At 43.4% G+C, this 18,628-nt stretch overlaps 1 protein-coding gene across 2 annotated transcripts in view; it reads right to left on the minus strand.

Annotated features, from left to right (window-relative positions):
• The window catches only part of slc39a11 (solute carrier family 39, member 11), a 701,093-nt gene that overhangs the window by 224,876 nt on the left and 457,589 nt on the right, over positions 1 to 18,628 (minus strand). For both annotated transcript variants that reach the window (XM_080209531.1, XM_080209530.1), the window contains exon 6: positions 1,638 to 1,707. In XM_080209531.1, coding sequence (XP_080065657.1) covers positions 1,638 to 1,707 — 70 coding nt within the window. The remainder of the gene's footprint in view (positions 1 to 1,637; positions 1,708 to 18,628) is intronic.

Raw genomic sequence — 18,628 nt, forward strand, 5'->3', positions numbered from 1 at the left:
TGCTCCCCCCCCTTATCTTGAGACTGTGCCCTCTAGTCCTACTGTCCTTTCTGAGCAGGAAGAATCTCTCTACCTCTACCCTATCCATCCCTTTCATTATCTCATATGTCTCTATAAGATCCCCCCTCATCCTTCTAAACTCTAACGAGTACAGACCCAGTCTATTTAGTCTCTCTTCATAGGCTAACCCCCTCATCTCCGGTATCAGCCTAGTGAACCTCCTCTGCACTCCCTCCAAGGCCAAAATATCCTTGCGCAAGTGCGGCAACCAAAATTGCACACAGTACTCCAGCTGCGGCCTCACCAGTGCCCCGTACAGTTGCAGCAAGACCTCCCTGCTTTTATATTCAATCCCCCTCGCTATGAAGGCCAGCATCCCATTCGCCTTCTTGATCACCTGCTGCACCTGCAGACTGGGTTTTTGCGACTCATGCACAAGGACCCCCAGGTCCCTCTGCACCGTAGCATGCTGCAGCTTTTCGCCCTTTAAATAGTAATCCCTCCTACTATTATTCCTGCCAAAGTGGATAACCTCACACTTGCTAACATTGTACCTCCATCTGCCAGGTCCTCGCCCACTCGCTCAGCCTATCCAGATCCCTCTGCAGACTTTCCACACCCTCCGCACAATTTGCTTTTCCACTCATCTGTGTGTCATCAGCAAATTTTGTCACCCTACACTCAGCCCCCTCCTCCAGATCATCTATATAAATGGTATATAGCCATTTATTCTGTAACTCTATTCGTAGAACTGTTTAACTTTTCATGAAGACTCCGGTCAGCTGTAAATTTGTATTATTTTGTCTTACATTTCATGTTAAATAAATTTATTGTGTCCTTTTGCACAGAGATTTTGCCTTGCAATCTTTGAATTGTCTCAGTTTAAGACACAAGTGGCCACCTCTTGAAATTTCCCCACAACAAGGAGAAAGAGATAGAAAGTCAGAGTGTGTTAGGGAGGCAATTCTGCAGCTTCGTGCCTCGGCCTCTGAGGCACGGCCATCAGTGGTGGAGTATTTGTGATTACACACCAGGCTGTGCAGAATGCCAGCACTGCATATTGAAATACCCACAGCGAGGTTTGAATCAGCTCTCAGTCTGGTCTGTCCTTGTATCCATCAATTTAGTTACAGTCACATCTACCAGAGTTGTTTCCTCTCATGCAAAATCATATTTATTCCATGTCCTGCTGAAAACACCATCATTTCAGTGAGATTCCCAAACTCTGAGTTTGCACCCATATTATGTCATTTCCTTCCCCTCACCTGAGGGTCTGAGAAACTAGTTTCTGCTCTTAGTTTGAAACCACAGTCTCAAATTTCCCATAAGTAAAAGCAAATTACTGCGGATGCTGGAATCTGAAACCAAAAAGAGAAAACGCTGGAAAATCGCTGTATCTGGCAGCTTTAGCTTTGACACAGGGTCATCTGGACTCCAAACGTCAGCTCTTTACTCTCCTTACAGATGCTGCCAGACCTGCTGAGATTTTCCAGCACTTTTTCTTTGCGATCAGAATTTCCCTCTTGCTGAGGTGAAACAGCTGCTGAAACAAGGTTTGTCCAAAAGTCACTGAATTCCTCTGCCAGTGTAACTGTGGGTCAGGAACACCTCAAACTGTGAAAGATGTACAGACTTACCGTGCACTCTCAAATGTCGCAGAGGCAGTCTTTCCGATAGCGCCAAATCCAACTCCCACTGCTAACCCCTCTGAAACACAACCACAGCAAAACAAACATCAGTCTGGTGAGTACTTCCTTTAGTTCACTTCACACTTTCTACCTGAAGATTCATCCTAACTGATCTATTCTTCATTGTGTATCTAAGAATCACCCTGGGTACTGGCTGTCTCTAATAGTGCCCCCTACACCAGCAGCCAGTGGTGGGGCTCCGGACACCAGCAGCCAGTGGTGGAGCTCCCCACGCCAACAGCCAGTGGTGGAGCTCCCCACGCCAACAGCCAGTGGTGGAGCTCTCCACACCAGCAGCCAGTGGTGGATGCAAATACAGCAATGTTTTGTGAGCGTGCCTGCTGTAAGTATATTGTTGGTCTGGCAATGGAGCTTCACCCTTGGTAGCTATGCATTTCAAACAGGTAATGAAGAACATTATTCTAAAAGAGACAGCCACAGCATGGCATTGATTTCAATTTGAAATAGTGATCCACTTACAGGCTAATTTTAATTCAAGCATTGCTGTGACACTAGTGTGTTAATTTGGAATTTTACAGGCAATGTAACACTAACTGCAGATCCCAGACAGTACACAGTTCAATTTCACAAGTTGACAGGATTTCACAATGTCATGTGGTTTCTATCCAATTCGAAAATAAGGTGATTAAGAGCAACCTTTGAAAAGCCGGTGACCTGCATTTAGGCCCTGGCACTGAAAGGTTGTGAATGTGTAGAATTCGCTACCCCAGAGTGTGGTGGATGCTGGCACAGTGAGTAGATTGAAGGAGGAGTTAGACAGATTTGTAATCGGTAATGGGTTGACGGGTTATGGGGAGAAGGCAGGAAAATGGGGATGAGGAGCATATCAGCCACGATCAAATGGCAGAGCAGACTTGATGGGCCAAATGGCCTAATTCTGCTTCTCTATCTTACGAAAGACTGGGGACTCGCTGTGTATCTGTGTGACAACTGCCCACAGACTATACGTGGACTGAGCAGTGGAGACGGTCTCTCATCTGAGGTCTGTTCCACCCCCTCTACAGTGAATCTGTGGCATCTGAGAACAGAGCAAGCAACAGTGAGGCCCTTCAGGCCAACAGACTGAAGAGTCCTCATTGAGGCATGCAGGGAGGAATTTACCCATCTCACCCACCACAGGGGATATAGCAGGGGACGTGGGTTGTGTTGGGGGTGGGGAGGAAAGGAGGAGACGATGCAAAGATCCATTGACCTTGGGTGGGATTTTCTGGTTTTGGGGTGAACGCGACTGGTAAATCCCAACCCGCAGAGTCTCATTGGGAAGCAGAAAGCAAGAAATAGAAATTAGATTTAAATCATGCAAAATAAATTTGGGAAATATAGTTTGGACAAAGGGAAATGAATGAGACAGACAGAAAATGTAAAACAAATAAATATTTAAAAATCTTCAACATTCACTTTCTTCAAAGGGAATGAGAGTTGATGTTTCTGAAATTAATTTTTCGGGGCCAGAGAGGTTGTTCAGTGGTTATTGTCAGTTTTTTTTTGGTCAATCAGAAAATGTTATATTTTATTTTAAAACTATGCTTTGAACTTGAAAATAATTTTGGTTCTGCATGAATAACAGTCAACAGCACTGCAGTTACGATGTGCATTATTTTCTCATATCTAAACCAAGGTTCAGCATGTTGTTCTGTGGTCAGATATTTCACTTGGAGGAACGTGAGAACTTTTTGAAACTAAAATGGTGACTATTACAGATGTAGTATCACTTTGCACGCCATTGAAAACTAATAATCCTAATGCACCTGATCCAACATTTTCAACCATTTTAAATGTAAACCCAATGGACAAGTGCAGCTGGGATCATAGAATCCCTACAGTGCAGCAGAGGCCATTTGGCCCTATGCGTGGGATTTTACGGTCGTACTCGGGTGAGAACGTAAATTTCCATCAGAGGTCAGTAGAGATTTTTGTTATTGGACCTTCGACTGCCCCAGTTCTGGGCGGGTGAGGTGATAGAGTTCCGGCCAATGACTTTGCGCTGACTCCCTGACAGAACATCTTATCCTGGCCCTCTCCCCCGCCCTATCCTGTAACCCTGCATATTTACCATGGTTAATTCCCCCTAACCTACACATCTTGTGACACTAAGGGGCATTTTAACACAGCCAATCCACCTAACCTGCACACCTTTTGATTGTGGGAGGAAACCAGAGCACTCAGAGGAAACCCATGCAGACATAGGCAGAACGTGCAAACTCCACACAGATAGGCTATCAGGGTATCCCTGACAACAACTTTTGGATTTCCACATTTAACCAAGCATGTCAAACCTTGCTGTCGGATTTCCTCCATTATAACATCGAACGATGATAACCTTGCTGTCATCACTGCAATATATATCAGATTGACCAAAACCACAGCGAACTCAAAGAAAGTAACCACTCACGTTGCTTAAGGAAGGTGAATCAGTCCCCAAGACAGTGTTTGAGGTAGGCATTTCTTGAGAAGGAAAGTTGAATCTGTCCCTAGTCTGAATATTCTCATTGCTGATATCTGGCTGAGTGGTTCCATGAGTGTGAAATGGATGATGTGAGGGAATTGTAAATCATCACAAGATTCTTATTACAAAGAGGCCATGTTATATCAATCCATGGCAATAAGGGAGTCGTAAAAGCTATACATTACCTCACAGGCTGCAGTACTGCACAGTATTCAGAGCCAGAAAGTTCTAAAAATGTATAATTTTTAAAAATCTCTAAGTAAACAACTTCAAATCTTCGAAAGCGAGGGGTAAACATCATAATGGAAAAAAGTTAAAAGCAGCCGATCCGCACAAACAGATGTGTATTATATGGCAGATACTGAACACTGATCAGTGAGAACTCTTATCACATCATCCTGTAGCGAGGGAGAGAACTTTCAACTGCTTTCAGAGCTGACTTTTGAATAGTTTGCTACTGACTTTGTACACCATCCCTAATAGAATTGCTTAGTGTATCTTTTGACTCAATGGTCAAATTGTGGGAGTATTCCCTAACCATTATGACCTCTCTGATAAAAAATACTGTGGCAAAGGGAATGGAGTATAAAAATAGTGAAGTCCTTGCTAAAATTAATCACACTGCACCTGGAAAACTGTGAATAGTTTTGGTCCCCTTATCATAGAATCCTGACAGTGCAGGAGGCCGCCATTTGGCCCATTCAGCCTTCATGACAACAATCCAACCCAGGCCCTATCCACGTAACTCCATATATTTACCCTGCCAATCACCCCCACCCCACCCCCCTCCCCCCCGATATTAAGGGGCAAGTTAGCATGGCCAATTAACCTAATCCACACATCTTTGGAGAATAGGAGGTAACCCAATGATGAGACGGAGTACCGGAAAGAGATAGAGGCTGGAATTTTACTGCCCCGCCTGCCAGTGGAATCAGAGCGACTGAGGGGGTGGAACACAGATATGTCCGTTGACCTCAGGCGGGATTTTACGGTTTCAGAATAAGTGAGACTGTAAAATCCCACCCAGAGAATCTAGTGAAGTCGTGCGACGACAATAATCTCTCCCTCAATGTCAGTAAAATGAAGGAGATAGTCATCAGCTTCAGGGAACACAGTGGAGGACATGCTCCTGTCTACATCAACGGTGATGAAATGGAAATGGTCAAGAGTTTCAGGTTTCTAGGTGTCCAGTTCACCAACAACCTGTCCTGGTCCCTCCATGCTAATACTATAGTTAAGAAAGTCACTAACCTCTACTTTCTCTGGAAGCTGAGGAAATTTGTCATCTCTGCTATAACTTTCACCACTTTTTATAGATGCATCATTGAAAGCATCTCTTCCAGGTGTATCACAGTTTGGTATGGCTCCTGCTCTGTCCAAGATCGCAAGAAACGACAAAGGGTAGCCCAGACCATCATGCAAACCAGCCCCCCCATCCATTGACTCTGTCTACATTTTCCGTTGCCTCAGAAAAGCATAATTAAGGACCCCATAATCTCAGAGTAAAGGGTCACATACATAAGCCAGAGATGAGGAGGAATTTCTTCTCTCAGAGAGGAGTGAACCTTTGCAACTCCTTACCTCAGAGATTGGGTCATTAAGTAACTTCAAAACTAAGATAGACAGACTTTTAATCAGTAAGGGAATCAAGCACTCATAGAATCAGAAAATTCCTTCAATACAGAAGGAAGCCAGTTGGTCCATTGAGATCACACCGACAAGATTGCCAGCCAGGCCCTATCACCGTAACACCATGCTTTCACCTTGCCAATCTCCTGATATAAAGGGACAATTTAGAATGGTTAATCAACCTAACCCATTCATCTTTGGACTGTGGGAGCCATTAGGGATAAGGCGGGAAAGTGGATGTGAAGATTATCATTTCAGATCAGTCATGATCTCATCGAATGGCAGAGCAGACCCGATGGGCCAAATGGCCTGCTTCTGCCCCCATGTCTTGTCATCTCAGGTGGCATTTAATTGCTTGAAAACTTGTATCACCAATCAAGCAGGATGACATGAGACACAGTTCAGTTTTCCGACCGCTTGCATATAGGCGCTGACTCATGCTGAATGATGGCGCTGGCCCAGTTCAGGAGCACTCGCTCAATGTGCTGTCCCTAGCACTCGGGTTGCTGCCCACAGCCCACGCAGAAAAAACCAGATCCAACCTTCTGTTGTGCATGGCTCATGTACTGTGTCACCAGCCGAGCCAGCAAGGGACAGGTTTGTGAACTTGACATAATCTGAAATGGATATGCTTTAAAGGAAAAGATTCAAACAATACTTGTATTAGAGTCATAGAGGTTTGCAGCATGGAAACAGGCTCTTCGGCCTAACTTGTCCACGTCACCCTTTTTTTTAAAAGCCCCTAAGCTAATCCCAGTTGCCCGCATTTGGTCCATATATCCCTCTATATCCATCGTACCCATGTAACTATCGAATGGCTTTTTAAAAGATAAAATTGTACCCACCTCTACTACTACCTCTGGCAGCTTGCTCCAGACACTCACCACCGTGTGTGTGAAAGAATTACCCCTCTGGACACTTTTGTATCTTTCCTCTCTCACCTTAAACCTATGTCCTCTAGTTTTAGACTCCCCTATCTTTGGGAAAAGATATTCACTATCTAGCTGATCTATGCCCCTCATTATTTTATAGACCTCTATAAGATCACCCCTCAGTCTCCTACGCTCTAGAGAAAAAAGTCCCAGTCTATTCTGCCTCTCCTTATAACTCAATCCATCAGGTCCCAGTAGCATCCCAGTAAATCTTTTCTGCACTCCTCCTAGTTTAATGATATCCTTTCTATAATAGGATGACCAGAATTACACACAGTATTCCAAGTGTGTCCTTACCAACTTGTACAACTTCAACAAGATATTCGAACTCCTGATTCAATGTTCTAACCAATGAAACTAAGCATGCCGAATGTCCACTCTGTCCACCTGTGACTCCACTTTCAAGGAGCTATGAAGGTGTACCTCTAGATCTCTTTGTTCTATAACTATCCCCAGTGCCCTTCCATTAACTGAATAAGTCCTGCTCTGGTTCAATCTACCAAAATGCATCACCTTGCATTTGTCTAAATTAAACTCCTTCTGCCATTCGTTAGCGCACTGGCCCAATTGATCAAGATCCCATTGCAATTGGAGAAAACTTTTTTCACTGTCCACTATGCCACCAATTTTTGTGTCATGTGCAAATCTACTAACCATGCCCCCTATATTCTCACCCAAATCGTTAATATAAATGCCAAATAACTGTGGGCCCAGCACTGATCCCTGAGGCTGGTCATAGGCCTCCAGTTTGAAAAACAACTCTCTACAACCACCCTCTGGCTTCTGTCAAGAAGCCAATTTTGTATCCATTTAGATACCTTACCCTGGATCCCATGAGTTTTAACTTTATGTAACAACCTACCATGCGGTATGGTTTTGAGCATTGAAAGACATGCCTCTGTTACATCTTAATAATTTACGTGCACTACATATTTCTTTGCTTTCTTTTATGCTGATTGTCTTCTTTCAGAAAAGACAACTTTGAAACCATCAATATTCATTTTACTCTGAGCCTCTAACTGTGAGTATGGAATGTGGAGAGTTCATTCCAGCTTTCTGAACTCAGCTTGAAAGAATTCCCGAAAGTGTCAGGCTCGCAACAAATTCTGCGGCATTTCTGTCTTGTTTTTCAGGCTCCACATCGCTGTGCTTTCCCCAGAACAGAGCTACATTCCATTCGCAAATAACTTACATGGGAAGTCAACACATATTATTTATTTTCATACTTTTCCCATGCACGCAACTTGACATTGTTCTACGTTAACCCACTGTCTGTGAACAGGTTCACAAAAAAATCATTGCTTGGGCTTGATGGTTTTTTACACTGTGTGATGCAGAAACTAACAGTATTAAAACTGAGGTCAGTGTGACCACCTTGGACATCAGGGCAACATTTGACCAAAAATTTATTCTTTGAATGTGACAACAAAAAGCCTCAGTAAAAATGTTGTTCATGAGATTCAGGAAAAAATGCTTCATTACTTGGGGTCAGACTAAGCACAAAGGAAGGTGGTTGTGATTGTTGGGAATCAATCTTCTCAGTTCCAAGGCATCACTGCAGGACTTCCTCAGGGTGGAGTCTTAGGCCAAACCATCTTCCACTAATTTATCAATGATCTTTGCTGCATCATCAGGGCATACAGTGGCATGGTAGTTAACACTGCTGCCTCACAGCGCCAGGGATCAATCTACCAGGGATCGCCAGGGATCACCTACAGGGTACAAGTCAGGGGTATAATGGAATATTGTCCACTTGGCTGACAATATTCATCACCTGGATGAGTTCCAGTGGAGATCTAGGTGACTCAGAGGCTGATCTGTCCTAGAAGATTATGCTGAAAATAGGATATTTGCAGACAATTTTGTTTTGGACGAGTGACTGACTCAATATTTCCTCTGCCTGCGTTTTCTCTCTGCTATTCTGTTGTTTTAGATAGAGGCTGGCCTGTCCTTTATTTGGTTTTCATGATGTGGAGATGCTGGCGTTGGACTGGGGTAACTCAGTGTGTGTACCTTCGAATGCCTTGTTTCTAATCAGAAGTCTCCACTCACCTGATGAAGGAACAGCGTTCCGAAAGCTTGTGGCATTTACTATCAAATAAACCTGTTGGAATTTAACCTGGTGCTGTGAGACTTTTACTTTGTTTAGTTTTGCTAGGTATAGCAATCCCAGACGAGCTCCTTGCAGCCCTCAAAGTCAATAACAAAGCACCAAAGCTAAGCATTCGGAGTGTCCTTGTAAATGCTTCCTCTGATGCCATGACAGCAAACTCAAGACTCAAGTTTTCCATAGAAGGTTCACTTTGGTTGGTCAGTGCCCCATGCAGCATAGCCTAGATAATGTTCAGGCTTTGGTGCAAAAGTGGCAGAGGTATATAACATAGAGTCATAGAGTTTTACAGCACGGAAACAGGCCCTTTTGCCCAACTTGTCCATGCTAGCCCTGTTTTAACCCCTAAGCTAGTCCCAAGTGCCTGCATTTGACCCATATCCCTTTATACGCATCTTACCCATGTAACTGTCTAAATGCTTTTTAAAAGACAAAATTGTACCAGCTTCTACTACTACCTCTGGCAGCTTGTTCCAGACACTCACCACCATATGTGTGAAAAAATTGCCCCTCTGGATCCTTTTGTGTCTCTCCCGCCTCACCTTAAATCTATGCCCTCTAGTTTTAAACTTTCCTACCTTTGAGAAAAGATATTGACTATCTAGCTGATCTATGCCTCTCATTGTTTTATAGACCTCTAAGATCACCCCTAAGCCCCCTACGCTCCAGAGAAAAAAGTCCCAGTCTGTCCAGCCTCTCCTTAGAACTCAAAACATCAAGTCCCGGTAGCATCCTATACACACCACATAAATGTCAGGTGATGACTGTTTCGAACAAAGTCTAACTTTGCCACTCCATGGCATTACCATCATTCAATCCTCCATCATTAGTACTTGAGCTAGACCAGCTACATAAAGATTATGGCTACAAGGGCAGGTCACAGGCTGGGAATCCTGAGTAGCTCATCTCCTGATTCCCCAAAACCTGTTCATCACCTACAGGGTACAAGTCAGGGGTATAATGGAATATTGTCTGCTTGGCTGGATGAGTGCAGCTCCAATAACACTCAAGAGGCTCAACACTATTCAGGACAAAGAGGTCCCATCCAATACTGATGTATAGATGCATAGAATTACCAAGGCTTCTTCCACAACATCTTCCAAATCCACAATCTCTACCATCTACAAGATCAGGGCAGCAGATACATGGGAACACCATCACTTGCAAGTTCCCCTCCAAGCCACACACCACGAGTCTTGCAAATGTATCAGTGTTCCTTCACTGTGGCTGGGTCAAACTCCTGGAACTCCCTCCCTTAGAGCACTGTGGGTGTACCAACACCACGTGGACTGCAGCAGTTCAAGAAAGCCACTCAGCACCACCTTCGCAAGGGCAATTACGGATGGGCAACAAATTCTGGCTTTGCCAGTGACACTCGTATCCTATGAACAAATGAAGATGGCATAACATGCTCGTAATTAAAACAGAGAAATTGAAACTCAAGCTCCAGCTGATCTCATAGAATCCCTACAGTGCAGAAGGAGGCCATTAGACCCATCAAGTCTGCACTGACCACAATCCCACCCGGGCCTATTCCTGTAACCCCACGTATTTATCCTGTTAATCTCCCTGACACCAAGGGGCAATTTTTTTAGCACGGCCAATTAATCTAACCTAAACAGCTTTAGAGTGTGGGAGGAAACCGAAGCACCTGGGAGAAACCCACATGGACATGGGGAGAACGTGCAAACTCCACACAGACTGTGACCCGAGACCAGAATTGAACCCAGGTTCTCGGTGCTGTGAGACAGCAGAACTAACCACTGTATGGACTCGTCTACAAGGAATTAATATGGCAATTGCTTGTTTATTCAATTTACACCTCTCTATAAACAACATTCTGCATTGTCGGTCCAGTCATTGTTGTAAAGTGGGAAAATAAGGCAGCAAATCTACGCATAGTCAGGTTCCAGAAGGAACAGATATTAGCCAGCACACCAGGACAATGTGAGTTCATGCTTTTCCTCAAGATGTGCTAAGGAACGCTTCATGTCGACCTGCGATAACAGACGGAGCCTCAGTTAACGTCTCAACTGAAAAATAACACAGCGCTGCACTGAAGTGTGGCTTTATATTTTGTGCTCAAGTATCTAGAACAGAGTTCAAACCCATGACCTCCTCACTCAGAAACCAAGTTCAGCCAGTCAGCCAAGCAAATAACAAGATTATTCAAGTTTTTTTTTTGGAGTGTTGGAGAATAAGAGGGAACCTTATGGAGGTTTATAAAAGCATGAGGGGCATTGATAAGATGAATAACAAAGGCCTTTTTCCCAGGATAGGGCAGTCCAAAACTAGAGGGCATAGGTTTGAGGTGAGGGGGGAAGATTTAAAAGGGACCTGAGGGGCAACATTTCCATACAGAGGGTGGTGTGTGTATGGAATGAGTTGTCAGAGAGGTGGTAGAGGCAGCTACAATTGCAACATCTAAAACACATTTGGGCAGGTACATGGATAGGAATGGTTTAGAGGGATATGGGCCAAATGTAGGCCAAGGGGACTAGTTCAGTTTAAGAAGCATGGACAAGTTGGGCCAAAGGGCCTGTTTCCTATGAGTCTAAGTTATGGTTATGATCCAACTATCAAAGTCAAACAGAGAAGTGACAAGTAATAAGCTTTATGCCTGCATTATCTGACCCACAAGTCCATTTGGGTAGATAATAGCAGATGTGAAAAGTCAATGATCCATGGAAAACAAACTATGCTCTCTCGAATGCTGCCCATGTTTTTTTTCCATACATGGGACATGGGCGTCGCTGGCTGGCCAGCATTTATTGCCCATTCCTATTTGCTTGAGGGCATTCGAGAGTCAACCACTTTGCTGTGGCTCTGCAGTCACAAGTAGGCCAGACCAGGTAGGACAGCAGATTTCCTTCCCTAAAGAACATTAGTGAACCAGATGGGTTTTCCGACAATCGACAATGGTTTCATGGTTATCAGTAGATTCTTAATTCCAGTTTTATTTTATTGAATTCAAATTCCACCATCTGCCGTGGCGGGATTCGAACCCGAGTCCCCAGAACATTAGCTAAGATTCTACATTAATAGGCGAGCGATAACACCACTAGGCCATCGCCTCTCCCCAGTGCCGGTCACTTTTGTGAAGAACTTTTCTGTCTTCATTCCTTTGAGAATATCTATGTATTAATCTGTACTGTGCTGATCAAATACACCCTGGAGAACTTCAAATCCTGTTCTGCAGATCCAGTGTTTGGGAAGTGACATTAAGTAAACTCTGAAATTTAACTCAAAGCCAGAAAACATGGCAATAAACTATTCAAAAATATCAAGAAATTCAGAGAGTGATAAATGTTTGGAATAATTAGCTGATCGGGAAAAACAAAAGCAAGGCATTAACCCATCAACCTTGCCAAAAGAGCTACCCACTTATTCCCATTTAGAAGATCAGGGCAGCAGATACATGGGAACACCATCATTTGCAAGTTCCCCTCCAAGCCACACACCACGAGTCTTGCAAATGTATCAGTGTTCCTTCACTGTGGCTGGGTCAAACTCCTGGAACTCCCTCCCTTAGAGCACTGTGGGTGTACCAACACCACGTGGACTGCAGCAGTTCAAGAAAGCCACTCAGCACCACCTTCGCAAGGGCAATTATGGATGGGCAACCTTGTTTCTTTTGCCCTTGTTATGGCGTGGGAGGAGGTCATTTGGCCCATCATGTCTGCATTGGCTCTCCCAATGTGCATCATGACCTGATGCCATTCTCCTGCCTTTTCCCCACATCCCTGCTGTTTCTATTCACATCATCATCAAATGCTTTGTTGAATTCCTGGATTGAACCTGCTTCCATCACACTTCCAAGTAGTGAATGCCAGATCCCAACCACATGCTGAGTGAAAAAATTTCGTCTCACATCACATTTGTTTATTTTGCAAATTACTTAAAAATCTGTAGCGTCTCCTTTTTGATCTTTTATGAGCAAGAACCGTTTCTCCCTTTCTACTCTGTTCAGACCTTTCATGATTTTGAGCATCTTTATCAAATCTCCTCATCTCCTCTTAGCCTTCTTCTCTCCAAGGATAACAATCTGAGTGTCTTCAATTTATCCTCATAACTGAAGTTTCTCATCCCGGGAACCAAACGTTTAAATCTCCTCTCCACTCTTTCCAAACTCTTTCTATGGTGTGGCAAAAGTGTGCACGATCTTCTAGCTGAGGTCTAACAAGTGCCTTTTATAACTTCAACATAACTTCCTTGCTGTTGTACCCTACATCCTTATTAGTAAAGCCCGGAAAACTATATATGTTATCAGTTCTCTCTCTAGTTATCCTGTCACCTTTATTGACTTATGTACATATATACACCCAGGTTCACCTGCTCCTGAAGAATTTTACCCTAACTTTATGGTGTCTCTCCATGTTCTTCCTACCAAAATGCATCACGTTGCACTTCTCCACACTGAATTCATCAGCCACCTATTGGAGTTGGTGGAGCATTTACCCACTCCGCCGACCTGTCTATGTCCTTTTGAAGTTCTATGCTGTCCTCCACACAGTTTGCGATACTTTGAAGTTTTGTGTCATCCACAAACTTTGGAATTGTCCCCAGCACACCGAGGTATAGATCATTAATGTATACCAGGAAAAGTAAGGGTCCCAGGATACCACTACAAACCTTCCGCCAGCACAAAATATATCCACTGACCATTATTCTCTGCTTCCTGTTTTTCTGCCAATTTTATAGCCACGTTGCTCCTGTCCCTTTTATTCCATGAGTTATGAATTTTCTCACAAGTCTGTTGCGTGGCATTGTATCAAATGCCTTCTAAAAGTCCACGTACACAACATTAATAGCATTACCCTCATCTATTTCTGTTAGCTTCTCAAGAAATTCCAAGAAGTTAGTTAAATACGATTTCTCCTTTAGAAATCCATGCTTGCTCTTCCTAATCAACCCACATGACTCATAAATTTTTCCACATGACTCATAAATTCTATCCCAAATAATTGTTTTTAGAAGCTAGCCCAGCACTGACTGGCCTGTAATTGCTGGGGCTATTCTTATACTTTTTTTCAACTTGGGTGTAACATTTGCAGTTCTCCAGTTCTCTGGTACTTCGCCTGAGTCTAGAGTAGACCAGAAGGCTATGGCCAGCACTTCTGCAATGACCATTCACACTTCCTTCAATATCCATAGACATATCTTGTCTGATCCCGGTGCTTGATCAACTTTCAGTACCGACAGTCTATTCAGGATTTTCTCCTAATCAATTTTAAACCTTTCTAAAGGCAACATTTCCTCATCTATCTCTATCTCCTGGGTAGCATCTGCCTCCTTGGTAAAGGAAGAAACAAAGTAGTGATGCTCTGTGATTCCACAGATGCTGAGTTCCTGCTCTCAACCATGAGGACATGTCAGCTGTTGTATTCTCTGCTTCACCAAGACCACACTAAAAACCTGAAGGAGGATCATTCAGAGCTGTTATCATCCACCTCTCAATTACACAACCACCCTGGAGAACCCTAGCACCGCCTCAGTTTCCATCATGTCTCAGAGTGCTGCGAGAGATCAGAAAAGTTGCTGAATAATTGCTGAATAAACTAGGCTTGTACTCATTAGAGTTTAGAAGAATGAGGGGAGATCTCATTGAGATGTATAAGATGATGAATGAGATGGATAGGATAGAGGTGGAGAGGCTCTTCCCGCTCAGAAAGGACAGTAGGACTAGGGGGCACAGCCTCAAGATAAAGGGGGGGCGGTTTAGAACGGAGTTGAGGAGGAACTTCTTCACTCAAAGGGTGGTGAATCTCTGGAATTCTCTGCCCGTTGAGGTGGTGGAGGCTGCCTCGCTAAATATTTTTAAGACGCGGGTTGATGGGTTTTTGATAAGCGAAGGGATTAAGGGTTATGGGGAGAGGGCAGGAATGTGGAACTGAGCCACGACAGATCAGCCATGATCTTATTGAATGGCGGGGCAGGCTTGAAGGGCTGGATGGCCTACTCCTGCTCCTATTTCTTATGTTCTTATGTTCTAGAAAAGCACAGGATCAAAGGTGAAAAAATAAAAGCAGATAGAGTTATACTTTCAGGAAAGATTGAACAGATTGGGACTCTTTTTGGGAGAAAAGAGGACACCAGGTGACCTGATTGCTGTCTCCAAGATTTCCAAAGTATTTTCCTTTTTCTTCTTTATTGGGATGTGGACATTGCTGTTCACACTAGCATTTTTTGTCCATCGCTAATTGCCTCTGAGAAGAGGATGGTGATGCACCTTCTTGAACCTTTCTGTAGCATTTTGTACAACTGAGTGACTTGCTTGGCCATTTCAGAGGGTAATTAAGAGTCAACTACATGGCTGTAGTCTGAAGTCAATGTAGGTCAGGCCACGTAATGAACCAGATAGGATTTTACAACAATAAATAATTGAATTTAAATTCCACCAGCCGCTGCGGCAGGATTTAAACACAGAGTCTTGGGCCTTTGGATTACTAGTCCAGTGACATTATCACTATACCACTGCCTCTCCCCAATTTGATGAGGTAAACATAGAGAAGATGTTTCCACTTGGAAGGTGAGACCAGAAGTTAGTGGACCATGTGGAATTTGCACATTCCCCCCATGTCTGCATGGGTTTCTTCCAATGTGCAGGTTAGGTGGATTGGCCATGCTAAATTGCCCCTTAGTTTCCCAAGAGGTAAAGGTTAGGGGGATTAGCCATGCTAAATCTGTGGGGTTATGGGGATAGGATCTGGGTAAGACTAAGTGCAGACTAAATTTGCTGAAAGGCCTCCTCCTGCACCGTAGGGATTCTGTGATCAAGAGAACTCTGGAGTGAATGTTTCCTGGGGACTGGCTAGATAATCGAACCTGCTACCACAGGAAGTACCATAGAGTCTCTACAATGCAGAATGAGGCCATTTGGCCCATCGAGTCTGCACTGACCACAATCCAATCCTATTCCCGTGAACCCAGATATGTACCCTGCCAATCCCCCGACACTTGGGTCATTTTCGCATGGCCAATCCACCTAACCCCCACATCTTTGGACCTCAGCTTCGGAGTAGCTAACACGAATACCATAGGGGAAGCTAAATGAGCATACAAAGGAGAAAAATAGATCAGGACATGTTGGTAGGATTAGATGGACAGGTGAGAGAAGGGGCTCATGTGGAGCATAAACACTACAGGGACCTATTGAGCCAAATGGACCGTATCGTACTCTAACTTTACTTTGCCAGGCAGGTCTCTGGAAACTGAAGATATGCTACTGGAAAAACAAATCTCCACATCAACAAACTTCTAAAAATGGCAACAATTTGTTTCAATTACATATCAGCCAGAATTCATGGTTGCACTGATTCCATCAGGACTTGTGCATGACTCAACTTATTATATTTTGATAATTATAGTTACTGCTACATTGCATTGCTCCTGTGGCTACAATAATCGTTCCCGTCTATGACCACACTGTAGTACTCCTCTGGCAAATTTCAGATTGAATTGGCCAAATGTGTTTACTTTGAAAATCAATGCGGCCGGGCTCATTAAACAACCATACTTTCATGAAACTTTTATATTTCCTGCACTGATTGAATAGAAAACATCAGGGGCAGTGTCATTGCGATGCTTATCAAATTTGTAAAAGCAATGAAAAATGTCAACAACCTTTAAAACAACTTACATTTTTCATAGAACTTTTACCATCTTTGTACTGCATTGAAAAGAGTTGTTGGTGAATGGACCAGCATGCAGGTCAAGTAAACAGAAGATGACCCCGTAATTCTGCACCCACTGGCATTGTCAGCTGTATTATGCTTTGAAATGAACTTTCTTTCCATTTCAATTATGCATTTTATAGCGTTTATAACACAAATTGCACAACACCTTCCCGGTGGCATAATGATTAGCACTGCTGCCTCACGGCACCAGGGATCTGTGTTCAATTCCCAGCTTGGGTCACTGCCTGTGTGGAGTTTGCACATTGTCCCCGTGTCTGCATGGGTTTCCTCCGAGTGCTCCGGTTTCCTCCCACAGTCCAAACAGACATGATGGTTCGGTGCATTGGCCATGCTAAATTCTCCCTCAGTGTACCTGAACAGATACCGGGGTGTGGTGACGAGGGAATTTTCATAATAACTTCATTAGAGTTAATGTAAGCCTGCTTGTGACACTAATAAATAAACTTAAAAAGTATGTGCTACTTGACTTTGATTTAAAACCAACGAACTCCGAAGAATGAGACACTCACATTGTGATCAATCTTCCATGACAGTTAAGAAAAACTTGCATTCATGCAGCATCTTACAAGACAACACTGTGTTATGGTCTTGCTGTTGGAAGCCACCACACCCTCCACCTCTCCTCCTGCCCAACCAAGACCTCTTTAAACTGGTCCACTAGCTTTTGACAAGAACAATATAAAAAAAGTCAGCAATGTCAAGAATTAACTCTTTTTATCCTCAAGGGATTTCTCCTAAATATATTTGATCAATGATATTAATTCTTACTGGGGACCCAGTTCCTAACTTCCAGACAGATCTTAAACAAACAATATAGTCTCCAGGTGTCACTGCATCACATGTTGGCTCGAAGTCTGCTGATTGTCACAACTATGGTTTTCTTTCTGCTGCTTGAATCACTTCAACTTCCAAATGAGGGAGAGAGACCTTACCTTCGAAACGATTCTTGCTTTTCAAGGCTGCATTAACAATTTGCATATTTTAAGATGGTAACGAAATGGGAACAGGTAATGCAGCCATTGGCAATTATTTCACAATGCTTTTACTTGTCATCAAGCACTCTACATTGTGAGTTTTAGAACCAGATGACACCTCTTCACCTCGTATAAATTCCACGCACCTTTGGTGGCCATGTTTCTAGCTTTTTATGCTCCATGCTGTGAAATTCCCTCCCACAGCTCCTTCTGGAAGATTGACTTTCCTTCTTTAAACCCTACTGAAAAGCATCTCTGTATATTTCTTCTTTCTATTCCTCTCAGTTTAGGGAGGCATGGTGGTTATCACTGCTACCTCACAGCGCCAGGGACCTGGGTTTGATTCCCAGCTTGGGTCACCACCTGTGCGGAGTCTGCACATTCTCTCCATATCTGCATGGGTTTCCTCTGGGCGCTCTGGTTTCCTCCCACAGTCCGAAAGACGTGCTGATTGGGTGCATTGGCCATGCCAAATTCTCCCTCAGTGTACCCAAATAATGCCGGAGTGAGTCGACTAGGGAATTTCACAGTAACACTAATAAATAAATTAGTGTTATTTATTAGTGACACTAATAAATAAATTAAACTTTAAATTCTCTTGTCCTGCCTGATAGGCTACTTCTGTCAACTCAATTTACAATCCATCTCTGCAGCTTCTGACTGCTGCAGAACTTGTCTCAATGTCCACTAATTCAGCCTTCAATCCTTGAGCTCACACAACTACAATATTTTCAGGGTCTTCTGGATTTAGGAGCCAACAGTGATTAAAGTTAATTACATATTTTTATTGAACTTAGCTCTGTTTTCATTGTAATGGGTGAATAAATACTGATGTTCACAGATTACATCTGTCAGCAAATTGACCAAAGAATAAATATTTCCACAATTGTATAATTTATGACTGTGCATCATTCAGCTGAGAAGAAGCAGCAAGTATCTTGGTTGTGAAGTACAGACACACAGAGGTTAACTTGATATTGAGGTTTAATGTAAAACTGGAAGTAATCCAGCCAAACCCATAAATGAACCAGGATTCTGGTGCAAGTGCTCTTGTGTGAATTACAACATTCCATTTTGGCAAAGTGAAAGGGTCCAGGGATGCTTATAAAGCCATCTCTAAACAGCACTAAC

Source organism: Carcharhinus amblyrhynchos, chromosome 21 (assembly GCF_965287045.1).
Source record: "Carcharhinus amblyrhynchos chromosome 21, sCarAmb.v2.hapA, whole genome shotgun sequence".
In the NCBI taxonomy this organism is placed as follows: Eukaryota; Metazoa; Chordata; class Chondrichthyes; order Carcharhiniformes; family Carcharhinidae; genus Carcharhinus; species Carcharhinus amblyrhynchos.